Source organism: Hemitrygon akajei, unplaced genomic scaffold (assembly GCF_048418815.1).
Source record: "Hemitrygon akajei unplaced genomic scaffold, sHemAka1.3 Scf000049, whole genome shotgun sequence".
NCBI lineage: Eukaryota > Metazoa > Chordata > Chondrichthyes > Myliobatiformes > Dasyatidae > Hemitrygon > Hemitrygon akajei.
This window is the reverse complement of record NW_027331935.1, coordinates 7371993-7393871: the sequence shown is the minus strand read 5'-3', so window position 1 is coordinate 7393871 and position 21879 is coordinate 7371993. Positions and strand designations below refer to the sequence as shown.

Here is a 21879-nt window from a genome sequence, read left to right as displayed (position 1 = left end):
CCCTCTCAAATTTCCAATATATATCTGCTTTGGCCTTTGAGAATCTCCCACATTTTCCAAAACTTGACTTATTCTGTGCTATCTGCAAATATAATAATCAGAAAACCAGCATGTTTCATCAAAAATATTAACACGTCTTGCAAACAGCGGATGTCCTGTCCAAATCTTTCTGCATCATCTGTTTAAAGTGGAAGGTGGGAAATTGGGGAAAACATTCCCATCCTTTGATATACTGATGTGTTTATAGGTCCACACGCAGTCCGGGCCTCTTCTCCTGCAGCGATTTCAACTGATTTTCTCTATCTGAACTGAATGGATTGTTCCTTAGCCTGAAAAACATAGAGGAATAAAGAGTAAATAACTGACTGCATAAAAATGTCTTTCACAGACATCTGGGGTTAAAGTACTAATAACACTTTTACAAAACCATAATAAATAAAGCCCATGGATCAAGTGGTATTTTATTACGTTAAACTTTAGCATAAACCCTCACCCGAACTGCTGCAAACTTGGGTGCTCAAGTATCAATCTCTGAAGGGCGGGGACAGATCTGTCTGTGAGGGAATTCGAACCCAGGTCCAGATCGTTCAATGAGAGGTTGGTCATGAGAGCAGGGACAAGATCCTCGATGCAAGAATCTGTAAGACCGATATCCCTCAGCCTGGAGATGAGAGAAAGAATGAAGGTGAAAGACAGCAACTTTAAATTCCTCAATGCTATTATTTCAGAAAATCTGTATGTGCACCGATAATAGTGAAATTTCAGTCTTTGAGCCTCTAATGCAAACAGCCTTCAGGAGGGTGGGCCCATGAAAAAAACCTGCTAGACCAGATTGTGTAACTAGCCAAGTACTGAAGAGCTATACTGATCAGTTGACTGGGGTGATAACGGAGGACTTTAACCTCCCACAAGCAAACGTTCCTTATATTAGTGCCTTAGAGAAATGTGGTAACCTATCTCAATCGCTATTCAGTAGCACTTACATCCACAGTGATCAGGTGTTCTGAAAGGTCGGAAATGAAACATTTCAACTCCTACCTGAAAAGCAACTTGAATCCACTCATTTTTGCCTACCGGAACAACAGATCCACAGCAGATGCCAGTTTATTGGCTCTTCACTTAACCGAGGGACATCTGTACAGCACAGCTGCATACATCAGGATGCTCTTGATTGAGTACAGCTCGGCATTCAATACTAACATCCCCGCAAAACTAATCAATAAGCTTCAAGACCCTGGCCTCAAAACCTCCTTATGCAATTTGATCCGCTGTATCCCCTCTTGCAGAGGCCAATCATTTGCCAACCACATATCCATAATCTCCAGCAGCACAGGTGCACCACAAGGATGTGTGTTCATCTTCCTCAGCTAATCACTTTGCAACTATCCCTAAGTGATTATGCACAGTTGCAATGCCATATTCAGATTTGCAGATGACATCTCTTTCATTGGCCTAATCAGAGGTGGTGACGAATCAGCATATAGGAAGTAGATTGAAAATCGGCTTGTGATGTCATAATAACAATCTCTTACTCCGTTTTAGGAAGGCTAAAAAGCTGATTATTGACTTCAGGAGGAGGAATCCACAAGTTCATAAGCCAGTTACTTTGGAGAAACAGAGGTGGAAACAGTCATGGACTTCAAACTCCTCAGTCTTAATATTTTGGAGAACCTGTTCTGGGCCTAGCAAGTAAGTGCAATTCCACAGAAAGCAAGGCAGCGCCTCTACTTCCTTTGGAGCTAGCGAAAATCGGCCATGACATCTGAAATTTTTTTAAAGCTTCTGCAGATGTGTAGTCGCGAGTATATTGACTGGCTGCGTTAGATGCTGGTATGGATAGACCAATGCCCTTGAACGGAAATGCATATGTAATATAGTGGATATGGCCCAGTTCATCATGGGTAAGGCCATTGAAGACATCTACACAAAACGTTTTTGCAGGAAAGTAGTCTCCATTGTCAGCGACCCTTACCATCCAGGCCATGCTCACATCTTGCTGCTACCATCAGGAAAAAGGGAGAGCAGCATCAGGACTCAACCCAGGTTCAGGAACAGTTTGTACCCTCAAACATCAGGCTCTTGAACCGAAGGGGATAACATCACTCAACTTCACTTGCTCCATCATTGAAAAGTTTCTTCCAACTATGGACCCTCTCAAGTACTCGATATACATATATTAATTATTTATTATAATTATTCCGTATTTGCACAGTTTGTTGTCTTTTGTACTTTTGCTGTTTGTCCTTTTACATGTGGCCTTTCATTGACTTATTGTGTTTCTGGATTTTACTGTGTATTCCCATAAGAATCAAATCTTAGGGTTGCATATGTACTTTGAAAATATATTTCCTTTCATATTTTCATTTTTAACGGATAGAAAGGAGAAGTTGCAAATCTCTGATGTTTGTGAAAATTACCTGCATAATCACTATCAACACAAGTACACCACAAGGCTATCTGCTTATCCTTCTGTTCGACTTCATTTATGCTAGTGACTGTGAGGCTAAGAACAGTTTCAATGACACATTTAAGTTTGCTGTTGGAACCATTGCTGTTGGCTGAATCCAAAGGTAGCGATGAATCTGTATATAAGAGGGGGATTAAAATCTGGTTGAATGGTTCCACTATAACAGTGCTTACTCAACATCAGCAAAAGCAGAGAGCTAATTACAGATTGCAGGAGGAGGAAATCAGGGGTAATATCCCAGGGCTCATTAGGGGTTTAGCAGCCGAGAGTAACTTTAAATTCCTCTGCGTTATGATAGGACCTGTGTTGGGACCGACAGATAAATTTATCTTGGAGGAGGAAGGGCAGAGTCTCCACATTGTTAGAATTTGCCAGAGATTCAACGTGGCATCTAAAACTTTTGAACAACTTCTATCGATGCACAGTGCAGAGTATTCTGTCTGATTGTACCATAGGTTGGTATGGAAAAACCAGCCCCGGGAAAATAAATGTTCATTAACATTGGTGGATAAAACAGAGTTTCTCAGGAAAAAAAAGCCACCCCCATTATTGAACACATCTGGAAAGAGTGCCGCCACGAGAAAGCAGCGACCATTATCCAGGACTCCCACCATCAGGGAGGAGATACAGGTGCCTTCATTCCCATGCCTCCTGGTTCAGGAACAGGTATTATCTTTGAGCCATCAGGCACTTTAGCCAGCACAGATTGCCTTCTTCACCTCAACGCTAAACTAATCACTCAATGCAATCTATGGACTGACTTTCAAGGATGTTTCAACTGATCTACATGGAATGGCTTCTTTGTAATGTTTCACTGCTTAGGTAATGGTTTCTCTGTATCAGCAATGTTTGGGTTATGGCTAGAGATAACGGGGCTTTGGCATGCAGGGGTTAGCCAATCAGGAGTTTGTTGCCCTGTCTTGTGATTCTAGAAGCAGTTGATTTCGCGGGCTTTGCCAGAGGGAGAGAGAGAAAAATTAAGTGAGAAGACGCGAATGCACAGATTTGGTAGACCGCTGGACGGGATGGACACGGAGCAGCGATCCGAAGGTCGGCGAGGCTAAGAGGAGAACGATGGTGGATGAAGGACTACTGAACAGCGTGAGCTCCAACTTCGCGTGCACAGACTGTTAATAAGATTTGGGCCCTTTTCCTTTTATATTGTTTCTCTACTAACTATATAGTCAAAGTAAGAGTTATAAAGCTTAATCGTTTAATCGCATATTGCGTACTATTTGTTATTTCGGGGTACTGGTTTGTAACACGGGATATATCGCGCAGCATCCACCCAAAGGAGATTCCTTAAGTTTAGCCGGGCAGGAGGTTATCGCTCCCTATATTAAGTTGATTAGCGAAGCAAATGCTACATCCTCAATATCATTATTTTTATTTGTCCCTTTCATTTGTACAATTTGCCTTTACACACTGATAGCATGTCGGTACTTGTGTACAGACTTTTTCCACTGATTCCATTGTATTTTATTGTTCTACTGCAATTGCCTGTAGGAAAATATGTATACAGTGACATTTGCATATGGACTGTACAGGGTGACATATGCAAATTTATATGGGTTACATGCTGACATATGCACATTTATATGATGTACACACTGACATGGTTAAATTTGTATGGCGTACCTGGTGACTTATACATTTGTACGTCGTGCATATGGGGACATGTATGTATAAATGCACCTACCACAGTTGCTTTAATTTGCAGTCTGGGCTGCTCAGGGATGCAGACACCAGTTTTACTCCCAAATCCCGAAGTTCATTGCGACCAAGTTCCAACATCGTCAGTGAGTCATTTTTACTAAGAGAATCCGCGAGATCTGTGGCACAAGATTCTGTGAGACTATTTTCTCCCAACCTGCGGATCAGAGAGAGTAACAGTCAGTGATACAGAGAGACAGGGGATGGTGAGTTTCCCCGGAGTTTAACAGTAACACCATTACTGATCACATTATTGTTCAGTGTCAGACACCCACTGACTTCAAACACAATCCGTCACAGTCTGGTACTTACCACAGTCTCTGTATTTTACACTCTGGGTCCCTCAGAGCCGCAGACATCAATTTCACTCCTGAATCTCCCAGGTTATTTCCACGCAAGTATAATTCTGTTAGTGATCGGTTTATACTGAGAGCGGAGGCAAGATTCCCTGCGCAAGAATCTGTGAGACTGTTTCTGTCTATCCTGTAGATCGGAAAGGGTGAGACTGTAAGACACAGAGAAACTGTCTATACAGACATTTGGCAGTCGCACAGTCAATCATTGTCTGGTACTTACCACAGTCTCTGTATTTTACATTCCCGGTTCCTCAGAGCCGCAGACACTAATTTCACTCCTGAATCTCCCAGTTCGTTGGAACCCAGTCTAAACACAAACAGAGTGAGAAATCAGCTAATACGAATCGATGTCACTTCTGTCACATGGGTATTTCAAGAATCATTAAAACCTTCAGGAATTAACTGTTAAATTACCCCCTCTTTTTTTTATCAAGAAATGTGAATAATTTATGCAATGAAGTGCTTTAGTTGACAGATCTGTGAACTCTCCCAATTGTGTTTCAATCCAGGACGACTGGCAAATCTTCCTGCTTAATGAAAGAGAGAGAGGAAGATACAGCGGCAGCTATGGTTGTAAGAGCAGGTGCTGGTTCACTGTGCATACATTGTGGTGACAGAGCCGAGGTCGCATCGCTTATGGGCAGCGGTGGAGATAGCAATGTCAGAACGACGTGATGCTGGGACATGGCAGAACTGCCGATATGCGGGGTGAGAGGTTGGAGCATGGAGATGTAAAGAGAAATGGGCAAGAGTGGAGTCTAAAACAGACAGGATGTACAATGGATGCCTCCTATCAGAGACGTACAGGGTAAAATAAGGGAGAATACATGGTGTACAGACTGAAATCCATTCGCTATTATAGTCTCCGATACCAACAATTGGGGAAGAGGGAGCACCATACAATAATCATCAATGTGAGTGTCTCTGGCAGAGGGAAGGATAGTAATCATTTAATTAAATTCCAATGTAATCAATGTCTAGTATTCTCTGATCAGATAACGATCAGAAAACCACTTCATAATGAGGCACTGTAGAGATTGTAGTCTCTTGCCGGATCCACTGGCATTTGTCAATGACTCTGGGAGTCTGCTTTCCCAGAGTTTCATTCACTGCTTCTTTTCCTTCATATCACACCAACAAAATTGGACAAATTCACAAATCAGTGGCAAATGACAGTTACCTCAAATCCAGGCATTTGTGTAGCGCTGGTTCCAGCCGCTGGAGTCCCTCACACTGAATGTAGCATTGCTCCATATTGAGATGTTTTATTGTATTGCAAAGCCCAATGACATGAGACAGGGCAGCGCAGTCAATTGGCGTCAGTCGCAGTCCACTGAATGAAAGTTTTTCCACATTCCCGAGTGTCTCCTGAGCCACTACACGATTTTGAGACTCAAACAGGTAGTGCAATGTGTTCAGTAGTGTCCTTTTAGCACTTGCACTTGATGCGTTCCCAGTCTGGCGTTTCACCTCTTCCTTCACCCAGTCAATAACTCCATAGACTATTTCTTGAGGAAATGGACCCAGAATCTCTGCCAGCCGCCAAGTTGTCATTGGGGAGGAGAGACCGGCAACAAAACGGAGAAATACCTCAAATCTTCCGTCGGTCGTACTGCGGACTTCAGTGAGGAATTTCAGGATATTTCCGGTTTGTGGATCCAGGAATTGTGCGAGAGCGGCTACAAACTCTTGAATGGTGAGGTGTGGGAATGTGTACACCACGCTCCGACCAGAATCCTCTCTCTCCAAAAGCTCCATCAGGAACCCGGACAGGAACTGGGAAGGCTGCAGTTTGTATTTGATCAAATTTCCATTTGTAAATATAATCTTCTTCTCAGCCACTCCTCTGAAGGCCATCTGACCAACCCTGAGTAACACATCACGGGGGTTTTCAATCTCACGGCCATGGTTTTCCAAGATGTTGTAAATATAGTAGGAATACAGCTGTGTGATGGTCTTGGGAACTCGCTGCGGGTCCCTGACTCTTTGTGTGAAGAAGTGGCCCAGTACCAGAGCGAGGATCCAGCAGTAGGAGGGGTTGTAGCTCATGGTGTACAGGATCTCGTTCTCCTCCATGTGTTCGAAAACAGCTTCCGCCACTGTCTGATCTTTAAAATATCTGATGAAATATTCCTTCCGTTCCTCACCAACAAATCCCAGGATTTCAGCCCAGACACTGATCTCCGCCTTCTCCAATAAATGTAACGCAGTGGGGCGTGTGGTCAACAGCACTGAACACCCTGGGAGCAGCTTGCCCTGGATTAAACTGTACACAATGTCAGACACTTCACACCACCACTCGGGATCTGGGCACTGGTGCTTGCGTTCTGTATCTCTCCGACTGTCAGAAAAATCGATTGTGTGCTTGAATTCATCCAAACCATCGAATATAAACAGTACTCTCTCTGATTTCTTCCAGACCTCTGTCAGGAAATTCTTAAAGTAAGGATAGTGATCCAGAATCAGTTCCCTCAGGTTTACTCTAGTGTTAATGGAGTTTAAATCCCGGAATCTGAAACTGAAGACAAACTGGAACCGTTGGTATATTTTCCCCGTGGCCCAGTCATAAACAATCTTTTGTACCATTGTTGTTTTCCCAATCCCCGGGACTCCAGCCACTGCTGCTGAACTCCCAGATTTGGATTTGGTCAGGAATAATCTGCTCTCGAACAATTGATCGGTCCTGATTTTTTTTAAATCTCCCTTGAGATGTTGCTGTCTGAACTCCTCGTGTTTTCGGCCTCTTGCCAGCAGCTCATGTTCCACCAGTCTTCGATCTCGAACCGTGGAAATGACTGTTAGCTCAGCGTAGTGATCAAGCAGCTGGAAAATCTTCACCTTCTCCCCCTTTAAGATCGTGTTCACGCTTAGTGTTTCTGTTTGTATCCGCAGCACTTCCTTGTGTTTCTGTTGAACATCTTCCATTGAAAGAGAAAGAAAATGACCTCAGTGTTAGCTGTTTGAACTGAAAATTAAAACAACTAACTCACTGACAGGTTTAATATTGCAAGACAAATTCCAACAGCAATCAATGGCTCGAAAGAAAATAAATCGTCTATTTTGATATAGGCTTAAGTGCAAAAGTTGAAAATTATCCACCATTCATTCTGCCTTATCTGTGGCATGCATGGTTTTTATTTCAGGGAAACTGAAACCGATATTCTGTTTAGCAGAAGAAGGATATGACCGAACTGACGTGGTACAGATAGAGATTAGTGTCTCCCATTTCATGGCCAGTAACCAACCTCGGTTCAGATCCCAACACAAAGCTCAACATGTTTCCAGCTCTAGTGGCATTACCTGCGCACTTTCTGAGCAGCACTCTTAAATGTACTATGGATCTTTTACTTCATGTAGGCCTCTTGGTTCAGAGAGGCTCCAGAGAATATACTGAAGATAATATCATAAAGAGCAATTTTCAATGAAGTTACAAACACAGTTAGATGCACATCGGGACAGGCAGATTTTGCATAACATGACTTTCATTAAGGTGAACTTTAGGATGATAAGACCAAAAGGTATTGGAACAGAATTAGAACATTCTCTGCCTCTGTATCCTGTCTTCTCTCTGTGTCCCTGAATAATTGAGAATCTATCAACTTCTGCCTTAAATATACCCAATGACTTGGTCTGTGTCAATAAATTTCACCGATTCACCACTTTCTTTCCAGAGGTTCCTCCTCATCTCCTTTGTAAAAACATGCCCCCAACCCCCTATTCTGAGGCTGTGTGCTCTACTCATGGACTTCCTCAACGGTAAAGCCCCGGTTAAAATTTCTACTGTGACATGGTGTGGCAATTTATTTCAGCTCTTTTTGGTAATAGCCATGTGTTCTGATGGTGATAGTAGTTTTGCTTCAGCTAAAGATAAGGAGCCAGGTTTTCCAACTTGGTAATGCTGTGTCAGCCAATAAGGATGTGTGATGGAAACAAGGTTCCAGGAGCTGGGTGAAGAGTGATTCCTGATGGACATTAGTCTGGTTTAGGGTCTTTTGGTTGGGGATGTGAAGATGCCTGGAGGATCCAATCTGAAGGGAAATTCCTATTGCAAGAACCTCTTCTCGAACGAAGGACATTGAAACTGATTTAACTGTAACAGATAATCATTCTTCCTTTTTTTTTTCTACTGACTGGTTGATAAAGTTGAAAACTAATAAATATATCTTTTTGGTTTTATGCTGATGTACAATCTGTCATATTAGCGACCGATGATTGCGTATGAACAGTATTTACACAGTATTTGCTTAAAACGAGGTTCCTTTAATCGGAACATCTCGACATCCATTTTGGTTGAACTCAAAATTTTATCAGCCCGTGAGGTATATTGCTATAAATGTGGCCTTCTCCCGGCTGAATCACATGGCTGCTTGCAGATTCAGTTAATATGTGCCGGTGACATCTCCCCAGAAATGCTTATCACATACTTTATGACCCCTGATGCCTGAAACTTCCACAGTGAAGACTTAGATAAAATTCGTATTTAATTTGTCCGGTGCTTCCTTGTCATCCATTTCTGTTTCTCCAGTATCGTTTTCCTGTGATGTTTATGTTTATCGTCTATCACTATTAAGCAACTGCTCTGCACAGCAGAATTACGGAATTTTACATGTGTGTATTACCTTGGTTAACACTGATTGCAAGAATAATTGATAGTGTTAGTGTTTATTGAGGGACACTATAATATTGTAATGAAATTCATATGTATTTTACTTAAATTTCATCAATTACAGAAGTAAGCTCTCATTAAAAAGATAAAGGAAGCTTTCCTCTCGGATGATTTTAAAGTCATTGCGTAGCCTTGTTTATACACATGCATGGGTGGTAGATCGGTCTTTCTCGGCTTGTTGGCTATGACGTTTGGCACACAACAGGGATCGGTGCTGCGCTGTACAATTCATGATACTATATGCTAATGAACTATGTGTTTGAACTAAGAACTCTATCAAGGGGAGCAGATGAAATTCAGTAAACAGAATGTATTACAGAAGCAAGATCACCTGCTTTGTCACACATAGATGCAAAGCAAGGCATTGTGCATCAGAGAGTGCTATGAGATAGCTCTGCTAAAAGGAACATGATCTGCCTGTGAGAAATCAGAGAAGTTAGTTGTGTGGGCGCAGAGAGTGGTTAGGTGGTTACGTCCTTATTTACACAATGATTATTTATTGGGTCAAGGAGTGCCTGAGTGAGTCGATACCAATTGTACAGCTGACAGTTCTTGCTTCCCTCCAGCAACACAAATGAATCCACAATAGAGGAAGTGAATTTAAAAAAAAATAGAATAATTGCAGCCCAGCAGGCTATAGATATGAGGCAAGCAATTACAAAATAACTTGGCTGACTCGGAACTTAGCATGGTTTATTTTGCAAATAAAATGTAGGACATATAGAACTCAGAATTGGAAAGGTTGTGAGCTCTTTGCTGGTGACTCGGATTTCCTTTGACCAATGGCTATGGATGGTCGAACTCAGACACAATGCAGAAGGAACTCAGCAAGTCCAGCAGCAAATATGCAGAGGAGTGAATTGTCAGGATGGGTGTCCTGATGATATGTCTTGGCCCAGCATGTTGAATGCTATTCCCCTCCATAGATGTTGCCTGACCTGTAGAGTTACAAAGGCAACTTTTGAGTGTTTTACTCAAGATTTTCAACAACTGCAGAATCTCTACAGCCTGTGTTGAAGTTGTGGTAAAGGAAGGATAAGGTGGGGCAGATTTAGTCGAGTGGAATGGAGACAACTCTACCTACAACAGACGAGAAAGGTTGTCGTGTCTACAGCAGTGAATCCTCAAGCCGACCGAGTGAGGCCTTTGAGTCGTAAGATTGTGTGTGTTCTGGGCCCTGTTATTTTAGTTATCTTATTACTTCGCTTGATTTTTATTATCGGTGATGACAGTACTTGGGGTTCCACCAAGATGGATAACACTATGTTTTATTGTACAAGAGAAAGGAATTCAGTCCAAGATGTCGATCACTCCTGAGTCCGAGGCTTCTCGCATTGAAAAATTTACTGTGCCTGTTGCTGAAACGGAAATCTCCTCCCGTGTGGAGTTGTCACATTAGTCACCAACATAGGAAAGATGCAGCTTTTAAAAAAATAAGCGATGCTTTCCACGGTTCGGGTTGGGCTCCCGCCCGAGTTTGCCATTTCTGTGTTATCCTTATATCTGGAGCCATGCTCATTAGTCTTTTACTGTATGCAGGTAAGATGAGGACAGCTAACTGTTCAGATATCCTGCAGTCCAGGCATGGAACGGTAGATAACAGTAGCCGAGTGTGTTGAGAACCGTAACGCTGCAGCTGATATACTGAATTATGTGCTCAGGGTTTTCTTTAAACAAGTTTGACTGAAGTCCCTGACAATTAGTAGAAAGGCGATAGGGTAAGCTGTTTCATGTTTGCTAATTGAGGCATTCAATACATCGATTGATTGATTTTTAAATATCTGTTTTCGTCAGTATGCAAACTGTGATGCTATTTTCAGTATTGTTTCATGCGGGAGTACTGTCTTGCCAACTACAACAGAGGGCACTTAAAGATCAGATGTTCCAGGTGTGGAAGATACTGCAAAAAGAGTGCTGAGTCTGAGCAGCACGAAGAGTTTATCATTAAACATAGATCCCACATCTTACGTTGTTTAAATCAGTATTCCAGACCATCTGGTGTATCAAGAAGCCTTCAGATATTTTGTTACATATCCAGCGTGTCTGAAGTGAGCCATGTCTCCACGAAATACAGAACACATCAATTCCTCATTTCTTACCGATAAAGCAATCTTACCCTTAGACCATCAATCTTATTCTCCAGTGGCTGTACGTTTGTAAAGTGTTGTTCCACTGTGCTTCAGCATTGCTTTAAGTCCACCGTCCTCCTTCTCTTCCAGCTGTGGGGATGCGCACCTTCCACCACTTGATCGTGCTGTACCTGCATGCTTGTGAATAAAGCCTGCGGAGCCCTTCCAAAGTTCGTAAAAATTGCTAGTTCATCTGCACTGTGGACCCAAAAATCTACTAGCTCTTGGCATTCTGTTATCAAAGCGAATTGTACCTGTGCCATTACTAGCCAGGAATGTTGCACGTACATCCCTGATATAGAGAGGCAAGCGTCCCTGATGAAACTGTCGTGGAGTTTCATGGACCGCTTTATTAAAATTCGTAATGTTTATGTTGTCCTTTAAAGAACAAAGAAGAGGGAGTGAGGCATGGATAGCCTGGTAGTTGTAGTCAATTAAGACATTTGAAGACAGACCACCGGAGACACCTCTGCTTACTACAGATGAGTTATGCTGAAGTAACTCTAACAATGTGTATTTAAGATAAACCAGTAAGGCCTCTGGACTGAGACTTTTTCCAAGAAGATCTTCTTAAAACTTAGCTTCCCACTGCACAATAAAGGATGCCAGAGACAATTGAGAATTGAACATAACTAACAACTAAATCTCTGTCATCCTCACTAACTTCAAAATATCATCAGCTGTCCGCTTGAGGTTTTGATTAACTTTAATACCTCAATTGCCAATGGCTATTAATCTTCTGAGCAAGGAATTCAAAGATATACCATTTATAACGATCAGTATCGATGAATGACAAGAAAATAAAGTATAAAATGTTCAGTCTTCAGAACGGTGAGTGTTACAGGTGACCGTGCTGATCTCTTTGTGCACAAGTCAGAGAAAAAAATGATTGAGACATAAGAGTGCGTGTGTTCTGAGCATAATTATTTTAGTTAATTTAGCTAGGGAGATGTTATGGAAATTTTCATTATCAGCAGCTCAAAATCCATAATATACACACAAAATTATTCGGGAAGCAAATTATTTGTTGTACAGTGTTTTAGCGTGTTACGCAGTAAACCTGACTGCGTTAGAAACGGTGGAAGATCCGGGACAATCTTTATGCAAGGACTATTATAAAAGACTTCATTATTGTGGTGAATGGATTTCTTGAGGACTCAAACTCAAGTTAAATTAAATTGTGGAACTGTTAAAGTTTCAGAATGACTTTGAGTGTCATCGAGGATCCAGAGATAACATGCATTTAAGTGCATATAACACTCAGCACATTAAACACAGCCAGCCAGCGTCCATACTCCCACCCAGTTTCCATTGCTCAGTTACCAAGGTGACTTTATCTTCCCTTCGCTTTTGATTGCCTGCACAACTCCTTAAAGTAAACGCCACAGCTTCAGAAGAAAAATACTTAGTGTTATTTTGACTTACCTTTCAGTTCTGCAGGGAGCTCACACAGAAGTTCCATGATTTTCAAAAATTCAGTGGGATCAGAAGCTGTTAAAATTAATAGAAGCAATCAGTCAATGTGACGTCCTCAGCAAATAGAGTCCTAGAGTTGCTGAGCATTACAGCATCGATACAGGCTCTCTTGCCATGCCAACTACGTGCTCACTCAGTTATTATCCAATTCCTGCGTTCTCTCCCTAGACTTGAAACCCCATTCATAAATGTACTCTAAAAGAGTACTTATAGAAGACACTATTGTATGTGCCTCAAAAACAGTCTCTGGCAGATCCCCCAACAGACCACCGCCCTCTGCATGGAACCGTTGCCATTTAGTCCCTTTAACAATTTTCCCTTCTTGCGTTAAGTCTATGCCACCTCCAACCCCCCTCCCCACTTCGGCTGAAGGAGCTCATGATACTGCAGGAAAATGCATTTAGTGTCCATCTTATACATCCCATCGAAATACTGAACTCTCATTCTCCCATGTTCAGACTGACCAACCTCTCCCTATAACCCAGGCAGTCGAGGTCTGCTAAAATCCTTAAGACTTGTATCTGTTTAAACAAGTATAACACGTCTTTCCTACAACACAATGTGTAAAACTCTGCACGAAACTCCAAGTCTGCCTTACATTATGCCACATAATGCAAACAATACTCTATTCAATTCCCTGTCTGAAGACCTATTACTCCTATTACAGTTCTATTACTCCACCTTGTCTAACACTGACGTTCTTTTCAACAAACGATGGATTGAAATCCGAGGTCCCAAAAGACCATAAGTACCTGAAATATAGGAGCAGAATTAGGCCATTAATACCATAGAGTCTGCTGTACCATTCTATCAAGGCCGATCTATTTTCCCATTCAAGCTCATTCTCCCTGGAACCACTGACGTCTTTACTAATTTACAAATATCGACCTAAACCTACATATACTTAAATATTCTCAAATATTCTAATATTTTGAAATATATTCAATGCCGTGGCCTCCACAGCATTCAACGGAAATGCATTCCACACACTTGTCACACTGTAGCAATGGAAATCCCTCCTTATCTCTGTTATAACAGGATATTCTTAGATTTTGAGGATAGCTTAAAATCAAATCAAGAGAAAGCAAAATGCTGTCTGACCAATACCTTACAAAGACTTTGCATTCAGCCTTCCTTTCATATTGCAGTACGATCAAAATTATATCAAAAATGGTATTTGGCTGGACTTACTTGAGACACAACCGACAAGTTACTCTGTCACGAGTAGTACACAATGACTTATGGAAATCAATAATCTCAAACAGCTAGGCTTCAATATTCCCGTGCAAACGAATCATCGATCGATTTCCTGTCTTGCAGATCCGTTACATCAGATTGGAAACACCTACTTGGCAATCACCATCAGCACAGTTGCAGCACAAGTTTGTGTGCTTAGCCCCTAGTTTAATTGCTTATATACTTAGAGTGGCAGGCAAAACTTCAGGCACCCCTGATCAAAATTTCTGTTACTATCAAGAGTTAAGTAAGTACAGGATGAACTGTTTTCCAAGAAGCATAAAGTTAAAGATGAAACATTTTCAACATTTTAATCAAGATTTGTGTATTATTTTTGTTTTGTACAATTTTAGACTGAAGAAAAAGGAAAGGAGCATAATGCAAAAGTTTGGGCACCACAAGAGATTTGAGCTCTCAGATAATTTTACCCAAGTTCTCACATATAATTCGCTTGTTAGGACAATGGTTTGTTTACAGGCATCATTGAAAGGCCAGGCGATGCAAATTTGAAATCTTTCTAAATACCCTGACTCCTCGAACCTTGGCCCAACAATCAGCAGCCATGGACTCATCCAAGCGGCAGCCTAGCAATCTGAAAATTAAAATAATCGATGCCCACAAAGCAGGAGAAGGCTATAACAAGATAACAAATCGTTTTTGGGTAGCCGTTTTCTCAGTTCGTAAATAAATTAAGAAATGGCAGTTAACAGGAACGATGGAGGTCAAGTTGAATTCTGGAAGTCCAACAAAACTTTCCGAGAGAACTGCTCGTAGGATTGCTAGACAAGCAAATCAAAACCCCCGTTTCACTGTAAAAGACCTTCAGGAAGATTTAGCCGACTCTGGAGTGGTGGTGCACTGATCTGCTGTGCAGCGAAACATGCACAAGTATGACCTTCATGGAAGAGCCATCAGAAGAAAATCTTTCCTAAGTCCCCACTACAAAATTGGTGAAGGAAGAGCAGTAGATGTAGTGTATATGGATTTCAGCAAGGCATTTGTTAAGGTACCCCATGCAAGGCTAATTGAGAAAGTCAGGAGGCATGGGATTCAAGGGGACACTGCTTTGTGGATCCAGAACTGGCTTGCCACAGAAGGCAAAGAGTTGTTGTAGACGGGTCATATTCTGCATGGAGGTAGGTCTCCAGTGGAGTGCCTCTGGGATTTGTTCCGGGACCCTTGCTCTTCGTGATTTTTATAAATGACCTGGATGGGTAAGTGGAGGGATGGGTTAGTAAGTTTGATGATGATACAAAAGTTGGAGGTGTTGTGGATAGTGTGGAAGGCTTTTAGATGTTACAGAGGGACATTGACAGGATGCAAAACTAGGCTGAGAAGTGACAGATGGGAGTTCAACCCAGATACGTGTGTGGTGGTTCATTTTGGTAGGTCAAATATGATGGTACATCATAGTATACATGGTAATACTCTTAGAAGTATGGAGGATCAGAGGGATCTTTGGGTCCGAGTCCACAGGACGCTCAAAGGAGCTGCGTAGGTTGACTCTGTGGTTAAGAAGGCATACAGTGTATCAAACGTGGAATAGAATTTAGGAGCCGAGAGGTAATGTTGCAGCTATATAGAACCCTGGTCAGACCACACCTGGAGTACTGTGTTCAGTTCTGGTTGCCTCACTACAGGAAGGATGTTGATGCCACAGAAATAGTGCAGAGGAGATTTACAAGGATGTTTCCTGGATTGGAGAGCATGCCTTATAATAATAGGTTGACTGAACTCTGCCTTTTCTCCTTGAAGTGAAGGAGGATGACAGGTGACCTCTTAGAAGTGTATAAGATAATGAAAGGCATTGATCGTGTGGATAGTCAGAGGCTTTTTTCCCAGGGCTTAAATGGTTGCCACAATAGGACACAGGTTTAAGGTGCTGGGGAGTAGATACAGAGGAGATGTCAGGGGTAAATATTTACTCAGAGTGGTGAGTGTGTGGAATGGGGTGCCGGCTACGGTGGTGGAGGCGGATACGATAGGGTCTTTAAAAAGACTTTTGGATAGGTACCTAGTACTTTCTAAGGTAGGCACATGTTCGGTTCAACTTTGTGGGCCGAAGAGACCTTTATTGTGCTGTAGGCTTTTTATGTTTCTATGTTTCTAAAATATAGCATCAGAACTTTGCAAAGGAACATCTAAAGAAGCCTGATGCATTTTGGAAACAAGTCCTATGGACTGATGAAGTTAAAATTGAACTTTTTGGCCACAATGAACAAAGGCATTTTGGAAAAAAATGGGGCAGAATTCCATGAAAAAAAAAACACCTTTCCAACTGTTAGGAACGGGGGTGGATCGATCATACTTTGGGCTTGAGTTTCAGCCAGTGGCACGGGGAGCATTTCTCTGGTAGAGGGAAGAATTATTTCAATTAAATACCAGCAAATTCTGGAAGCAAATATCACGCCCTCTGTAAAAAAGCTGAAAATGAAAAGAAGATGGCTTCTACAACAGGATAAAGATCCTAAATACACCTCAAAATCCACAATAGCCTACATAAAAAGGCGCAAGCTTAAGGTTTTGCAATGGCCCTGACAGTCTCCCGACCTAAATATCATCGAAAATCTGTGGACAGACCTCAAATGAGTAGTGCATGCAAGACGGCCCAAAAATCTCACAGAACTAGAAGCCTTTTGCAGGGAAGAAGGGTTGAAAATCCCCCAAACAAGAATTGAAAGACTCTTAGCTGACTAAAGAAAGTGTTTACAAGCTGTGATACTTGCCAAAGGGGGTGTTACTAAGTACTGACCATGCAGGGTACCCAAACTTTTGTTTCGGGCCCTTTTCCATTTTTTGTTACTTAGAACCTGTAAATGATGGAGATAAACAAAACGATTTCTTGCTTAAATATTAAAGAAATCTGTCATCGTTAACTTCATGCCATTTGGACATCAGGTCATCCTTTACTCGCTTAGCTATTCACAATAACAGAAACTTTGACCATGGGTGCCCAAACTTTTGCATGCCACTGTATTCCTGTGCGATGAATCACTGCTCCAATTCCATATTTCTGGTTTGCTGCAGAGAAATTTCCCATTGATATTACAAGCCCCACACTACTTGGACTCTCCAAAATATTTTTCCTTATATTTATATTGACGTATATTTACCACTCATAAGCTTAGTTCTCTAATTGACCAACATCTCTCTCTCTAATCAGGGAATACCTTATTTACTATTTAAAAAGAACCTCTCAATTTTCTGTCGTTCGCAAATGTTCTGATCAAGCCTTGCCCAATCGCCATGGCACAAATTAGTGGTTGCCTTCGATTTCAAAAGACAACCTTGATTCACCAACATCTGCTTCCTACCTCCAAGTTAACACTGAATCCAAGCAAATGGCTCATCTTTGAGTCTACAGCAGTTTAGCTCCAGGACTAAACTACCATGCAGGAACTTGTCAAACGTCTTGAAGTCCATGCAGACAAAATCCACTGCCTTACTGTCATCTATCTTCCTGGTTACTGCATGGAAACACGTCATATGATTCGGCCAGCAGGAATTTCCACCACAAAGCCATGCTGAATCCTGATACTATCAATCGAAATACTATGATTTCTTGATAAAATAATTCCTTTGAGCAATTGCCCCACTGATGAAAATGATTAAACGATGAAAAATATGAAAATTACCGTACCGAGTTCTTGCATTTCCTTCCGTAGTGCCTCCAATTTTGGTAAAATGCGATGCATTTTCAAGAAATATTTCCACATCAGCCTATGGGTGCGAGGGTGCTTCGCTATCAGAATGCTAAGGAGGAGTTTTGAACTGTCCACCCGATTTCCTTTCTCCCTGATCTTAACGACTTCCTGTAACAAATAGCAATACGCACAATGAGGAGCAGAGTGAAAGAGTCATGCCATCAGTTAATGGACCAGAGATGGCGGTACGAAGATATTGCTTGCACTGAAAAAAACACACTGCTCTAGTACTTATCGATTATCAAATATTGATAATATTTTCTAGCTCTAAGAAAATCGTCAACCATGAGAACACACAAAAAATACATGGAAGACCGTCAGTAATCAGAAATATTGCGCGTCGAGAAGTGGTGAATTTTAACGTGATCAGTTTGTCCTGCCATTCAATACGTATTATGGCACAAATAAACTGTTTGCTTGAATAGAGTGAACATCAATAGCAATGCATAGGGAAATACTTTTCATTGGCAGAAAATTCATCAGCTTTAATTTTAAACATTTCGACGTCAACACTGAAATTATTGTATTTCGTTCATTGAATGTATAATTGTTCACGAGGCATATTTTCAAAATACTGCTTCCAACATCAAATTGCACATTATATCTTTGCATGTTCAGTTTTAGTGACAGAGCAACTTTATCAGGGGTGATTGATAAGTTCGTGACCTAAGGCAGAGGGAGCCAATTTTAGAAAAACTAGTACAGTTACTTTCCAGCATAGTCCCCGCCTACATTTACACACTTATTCCAGCGGTTGTGGAGCATATGTATCCCTTCTTTGTAGAAGTCGGCATCTTGGACCTAAAGAAGTGGTCCACAGCAGGGGTAATTGATAGGTTCGTGTTCTACGGTAAAAGGGGATGAGTTATTAACTTCAACATTTCTGCATAATCACTCAAAGTTTTGAGCTTCACAGACATGTAACAAGTGTGATATACCTCAACTCCTTCTAGCTTAGGCCACGAGCTTATCAGGAGGTCAAAGAAGGGTTCTGTATGCTCCACGACCGCTGAACTAACTGTGTAAATATAGGAGTGGACTCTGTTGAAAAATAAATGTGCTAGGCTTTCTAAAATTGATTCCTTCTGCCTTAGGGCACGAATTTATCAATTACCCCTCGTATTTGATTGCTTATGAACGGTGAGTGCAATGAGAATGTTTTGGCTGGTGCATTTAAAAAATTGAGATCCCTACATAAAGTAAAAGCTATGAGCTTTAAGGCACTTTTGCTTGCTCACAGAAGTACATGCAGTTCTCTTTCAAAGGGTGGTTGAATCAAAGACTTGGCATGCCTGAAAACAGATATAGTCAGTTTATTCAAAAGCAAAAAAAAAGCGATGGGTTTCCCGTGGAGGTTGGTAGTGTTGAGCATAAGTAACACTCAGTATAGACATGCTGTTGCTGTGGAAGACCCAACTGAACTTTTCTCCCCAGTGTGTGCATGGAAGTCAAATCACATTTTGCTTTGCATTCTGGAGACAGAGCATGATGTAATAAGAATGACAAGTCATCTGCAGGAGCTGACAGAGCAGCATCTGTGCAATGTAGTGAAATCATTGACGTTTGTTTCTGAAATGATGCATTAGGTCTCATGGTGATCCTCGAGCTGATGAGTGATTGATCGTGCCTTTCTCACTTAATGCTCTGGAAGTGTCATAACTCTTCCTACCGGCCCTGCATCTTTTTCTACATTTTATTTCAAACCACCATAAATTACATATTAAACACTTTTGGGCTCCTTGATCAGTAGATCACTGGGATTATCTTTTGCATTCATCTAATGCAGTTTCAGATTCAGTGCATCTTCTGTTTATTCATTTCTTCTCCATTTTTCATTTTCTCTTTCCATATTAAGTGGTTTTGTTGCTGTTCTACCCTGTCATGCTACCAGGCTTATATTCATTATGTCCGCCATTTTCTCCACTCACCTGATGTTCTTGCCCATTGATATGGCCCTTGTAAGTTAGCATGAAACTGACTCCTTCCACCTCTTCTTCAATCGCCTGTTCCAATCTCTCTCGGTAAAATTCTGACAACTGAAACAGTTGATAATCATCCCAATTTTTCAAAAGCTCGGTTATTGCAGACATAGAGGCTGTGAATAATCGGTACAGAAAATAAAACAAATTCTGAACATTTGATATCGGCATACACTTTATCCCTTAAATTTTACGTGTTAACTTTCTTTCCCTGTTTCAACATTTATTATAATTCAAAACATGTCAAATATGTCTGTCCACATCCGACAAATACCTGTCCAGTCTTTCTGCCTGCTTGTCCATATTCAGACATTCGAATTGGGGAAACTCAGCTAATGTTCAATGGCGACATCTCCAAGAACACGTCTTTGGCCCAAACCTTTGATGCAATCATGAAGAATGCATCACAGTAGTACTACTTCTTTCAGAGCTTGGAGCGACTTGGGTGAGAATGAATGACAAGAAGAGGAAGTGTATATGAACAGGCAGGAAAGGAACCAGAGGCTGAAGTGAGAATAGAGTGCTTGGAGACGCCATGCTGAAAAGATTGGGAGAAGTGAGAATTTGGAAGGAAAATGGGAGAAAGATTATTTCGGAGTCAAATAAGGATTGAAGAGAAAGGGTGGAAGTAGTGCAGAAAGGAATTAGAAAGTTTGCATTGGATAGGAGAGACAGCTAGAGATGGAGAAATAGATCCACACAAGAGAGATTGGAAGTAATGCAGCATTGTGTTGTGCGAATGGGACAGCAGACAAGAGAAGATAAATAGGGAAAGCAGTGATGGTAAAATAGCACGAATAGAATAAGTGAGAGATGGGCTTGTGACGGAATAGGAAACATGTCGTCCTTTATTGCTGAGACACTAAGAAAGTTGGGAAAGAATGAGAAAATATAATAAATGTAACAGAGAAAAAGTTCAATTTCTGATACAGTATTTATTGTCCCCGTGGGATTGATTACTAAGTTGGCACCACACTGTGCAATCGTTAAACTAGCGGGTCCAATTTTGCCTTAAACAGAGCAAGAACATTTCCCTCCTGATAGTTTTATTGACTGTTTTTTTTTTTCCCTGTTCTTCCCTGTTTTCTGTTTGGGTTGCTTTATTGAGGATTTATGTTTGCTAGTTTAACTTGAATGTGTTTTCCTTCTATTACTTCTAGCTCACAAACACTAAGCACCTCTGCTATCGTCCAAGCAAAACCAACAGGAGTACCTGCTGTACGAGTATACCCAATGCATGAGTTTCAATTACGTCTGTGAATAACGCTGATGAATCTTTCCATTTTGGGACAAACAAGATGTTACCCATGCATTCCTCTCTGAGAAGAAAACTCTTAGTGCAGTTCAAGCATTACAGCATTACTACCTGGATTCAGCTCTCACTGCTGCCTGTAAGGATTTTGTACATTTCCCCTGTGACCACAGAGGTATCCTGCCACTGCCCAAAGATGCGCTTGTTGGGAGGTCAATTGGACATTGTAAATTATCCTGCAATTTTGCTAAAGAACCAGTGTTTGGGGAAATAAGACTCACCAAACTTTCTCCTGACTGAATCAATGGAAACTCTGAGTCAGGATGGTTCACTCCAATTGCTTCTCTCAGTTCTCTGGCTGGTTCACTTGTTGCTCTTCCCTCATTTTCAGTGGTGGTTTGTTTACAGTTGTGGGCTCTTCGTCCAATAAATCACTCCCCGCAGGTCTAACTTTAACCAAAGAGAGTACGAAGCACGTTAAAAATACCAAAAAGAGTATTACTGCTCAAAGTTCCTAAAAACGAAATTCACCGAAATTTAAATGATGAAGACAAATATAATGATCTCAGTGAACAAACCTGTAATTGTCCCTGACACGGCATAGAGCCTTATATGGGAATCGAAGGAGTCATTGTTCAGTCGTGGGAAGAAGGAAGACAGAAGAACAGAATTAGGTGATTCGGTCCATCGAGTCTGCTCCACCATTTAACCATGGCTGTGTTTTATTCCAACGTCATATTCCTGCCTTCCTCCTTTAACCCTGAAGCTACTAACAATCATGAATATATTAATCTCATCCATAAATGTTCCCAAATAGCAACCTCAACCAACCTCTGCGATAACAAATTCCACAGATCAGCCACCCTGTGGTTGATTTTTTTTTTCTCATCTCAGTTTTAAA

General features: G+C 41.3%; 1 protein-coding gene across 1 annotated transcript in view; it reads right to left on the bottom strand.

The window, feature by feature from the left end:
* LOC140720994 (NACHT, LRR and PYD domains-containing protein 3-like) overlaps positions 1-21879 on the bottom strand; it is a 40046-nt gene continuing 18167 nt past the window's right edge. Inside the window, exons 3-12 of the mRNA XM_073035861.1 lie at positions 21260-21428; positions 19676-19842; positions 17684-17855; positions 12757-12822; positions 5717-7454; positions 4757-4843; positions 4493-4663; positions 4167-4337; positions 494-655; positions 1-329 (exon numbers count right to left, since the gene is read on the bottom strand). Coding sequence (XP_072891962.1) covers positions 242-329; positions 494-655; positions 4167-4337; positions 4493-4663; positions 4757-4843; positions 5717-7454; positions 12757-12822; positions 17684-17855; positions 19676-19837 — 2817 coding nt within the window. The 5' untranslated portion in view covers positions 19838-19842; positions 21260-21428 and the 3' untranslated portion in view covers positions 1-241. The remainder of the gene's footprint in view (positions 330-493; positions 656-4166; positions 4338-4492; positions 4664-4756; positions 4844-5716; positions 7455-12756; positions 12823-17683; positions 17856-19675; positions 19843-21259; positions 21429-21879) is intronic.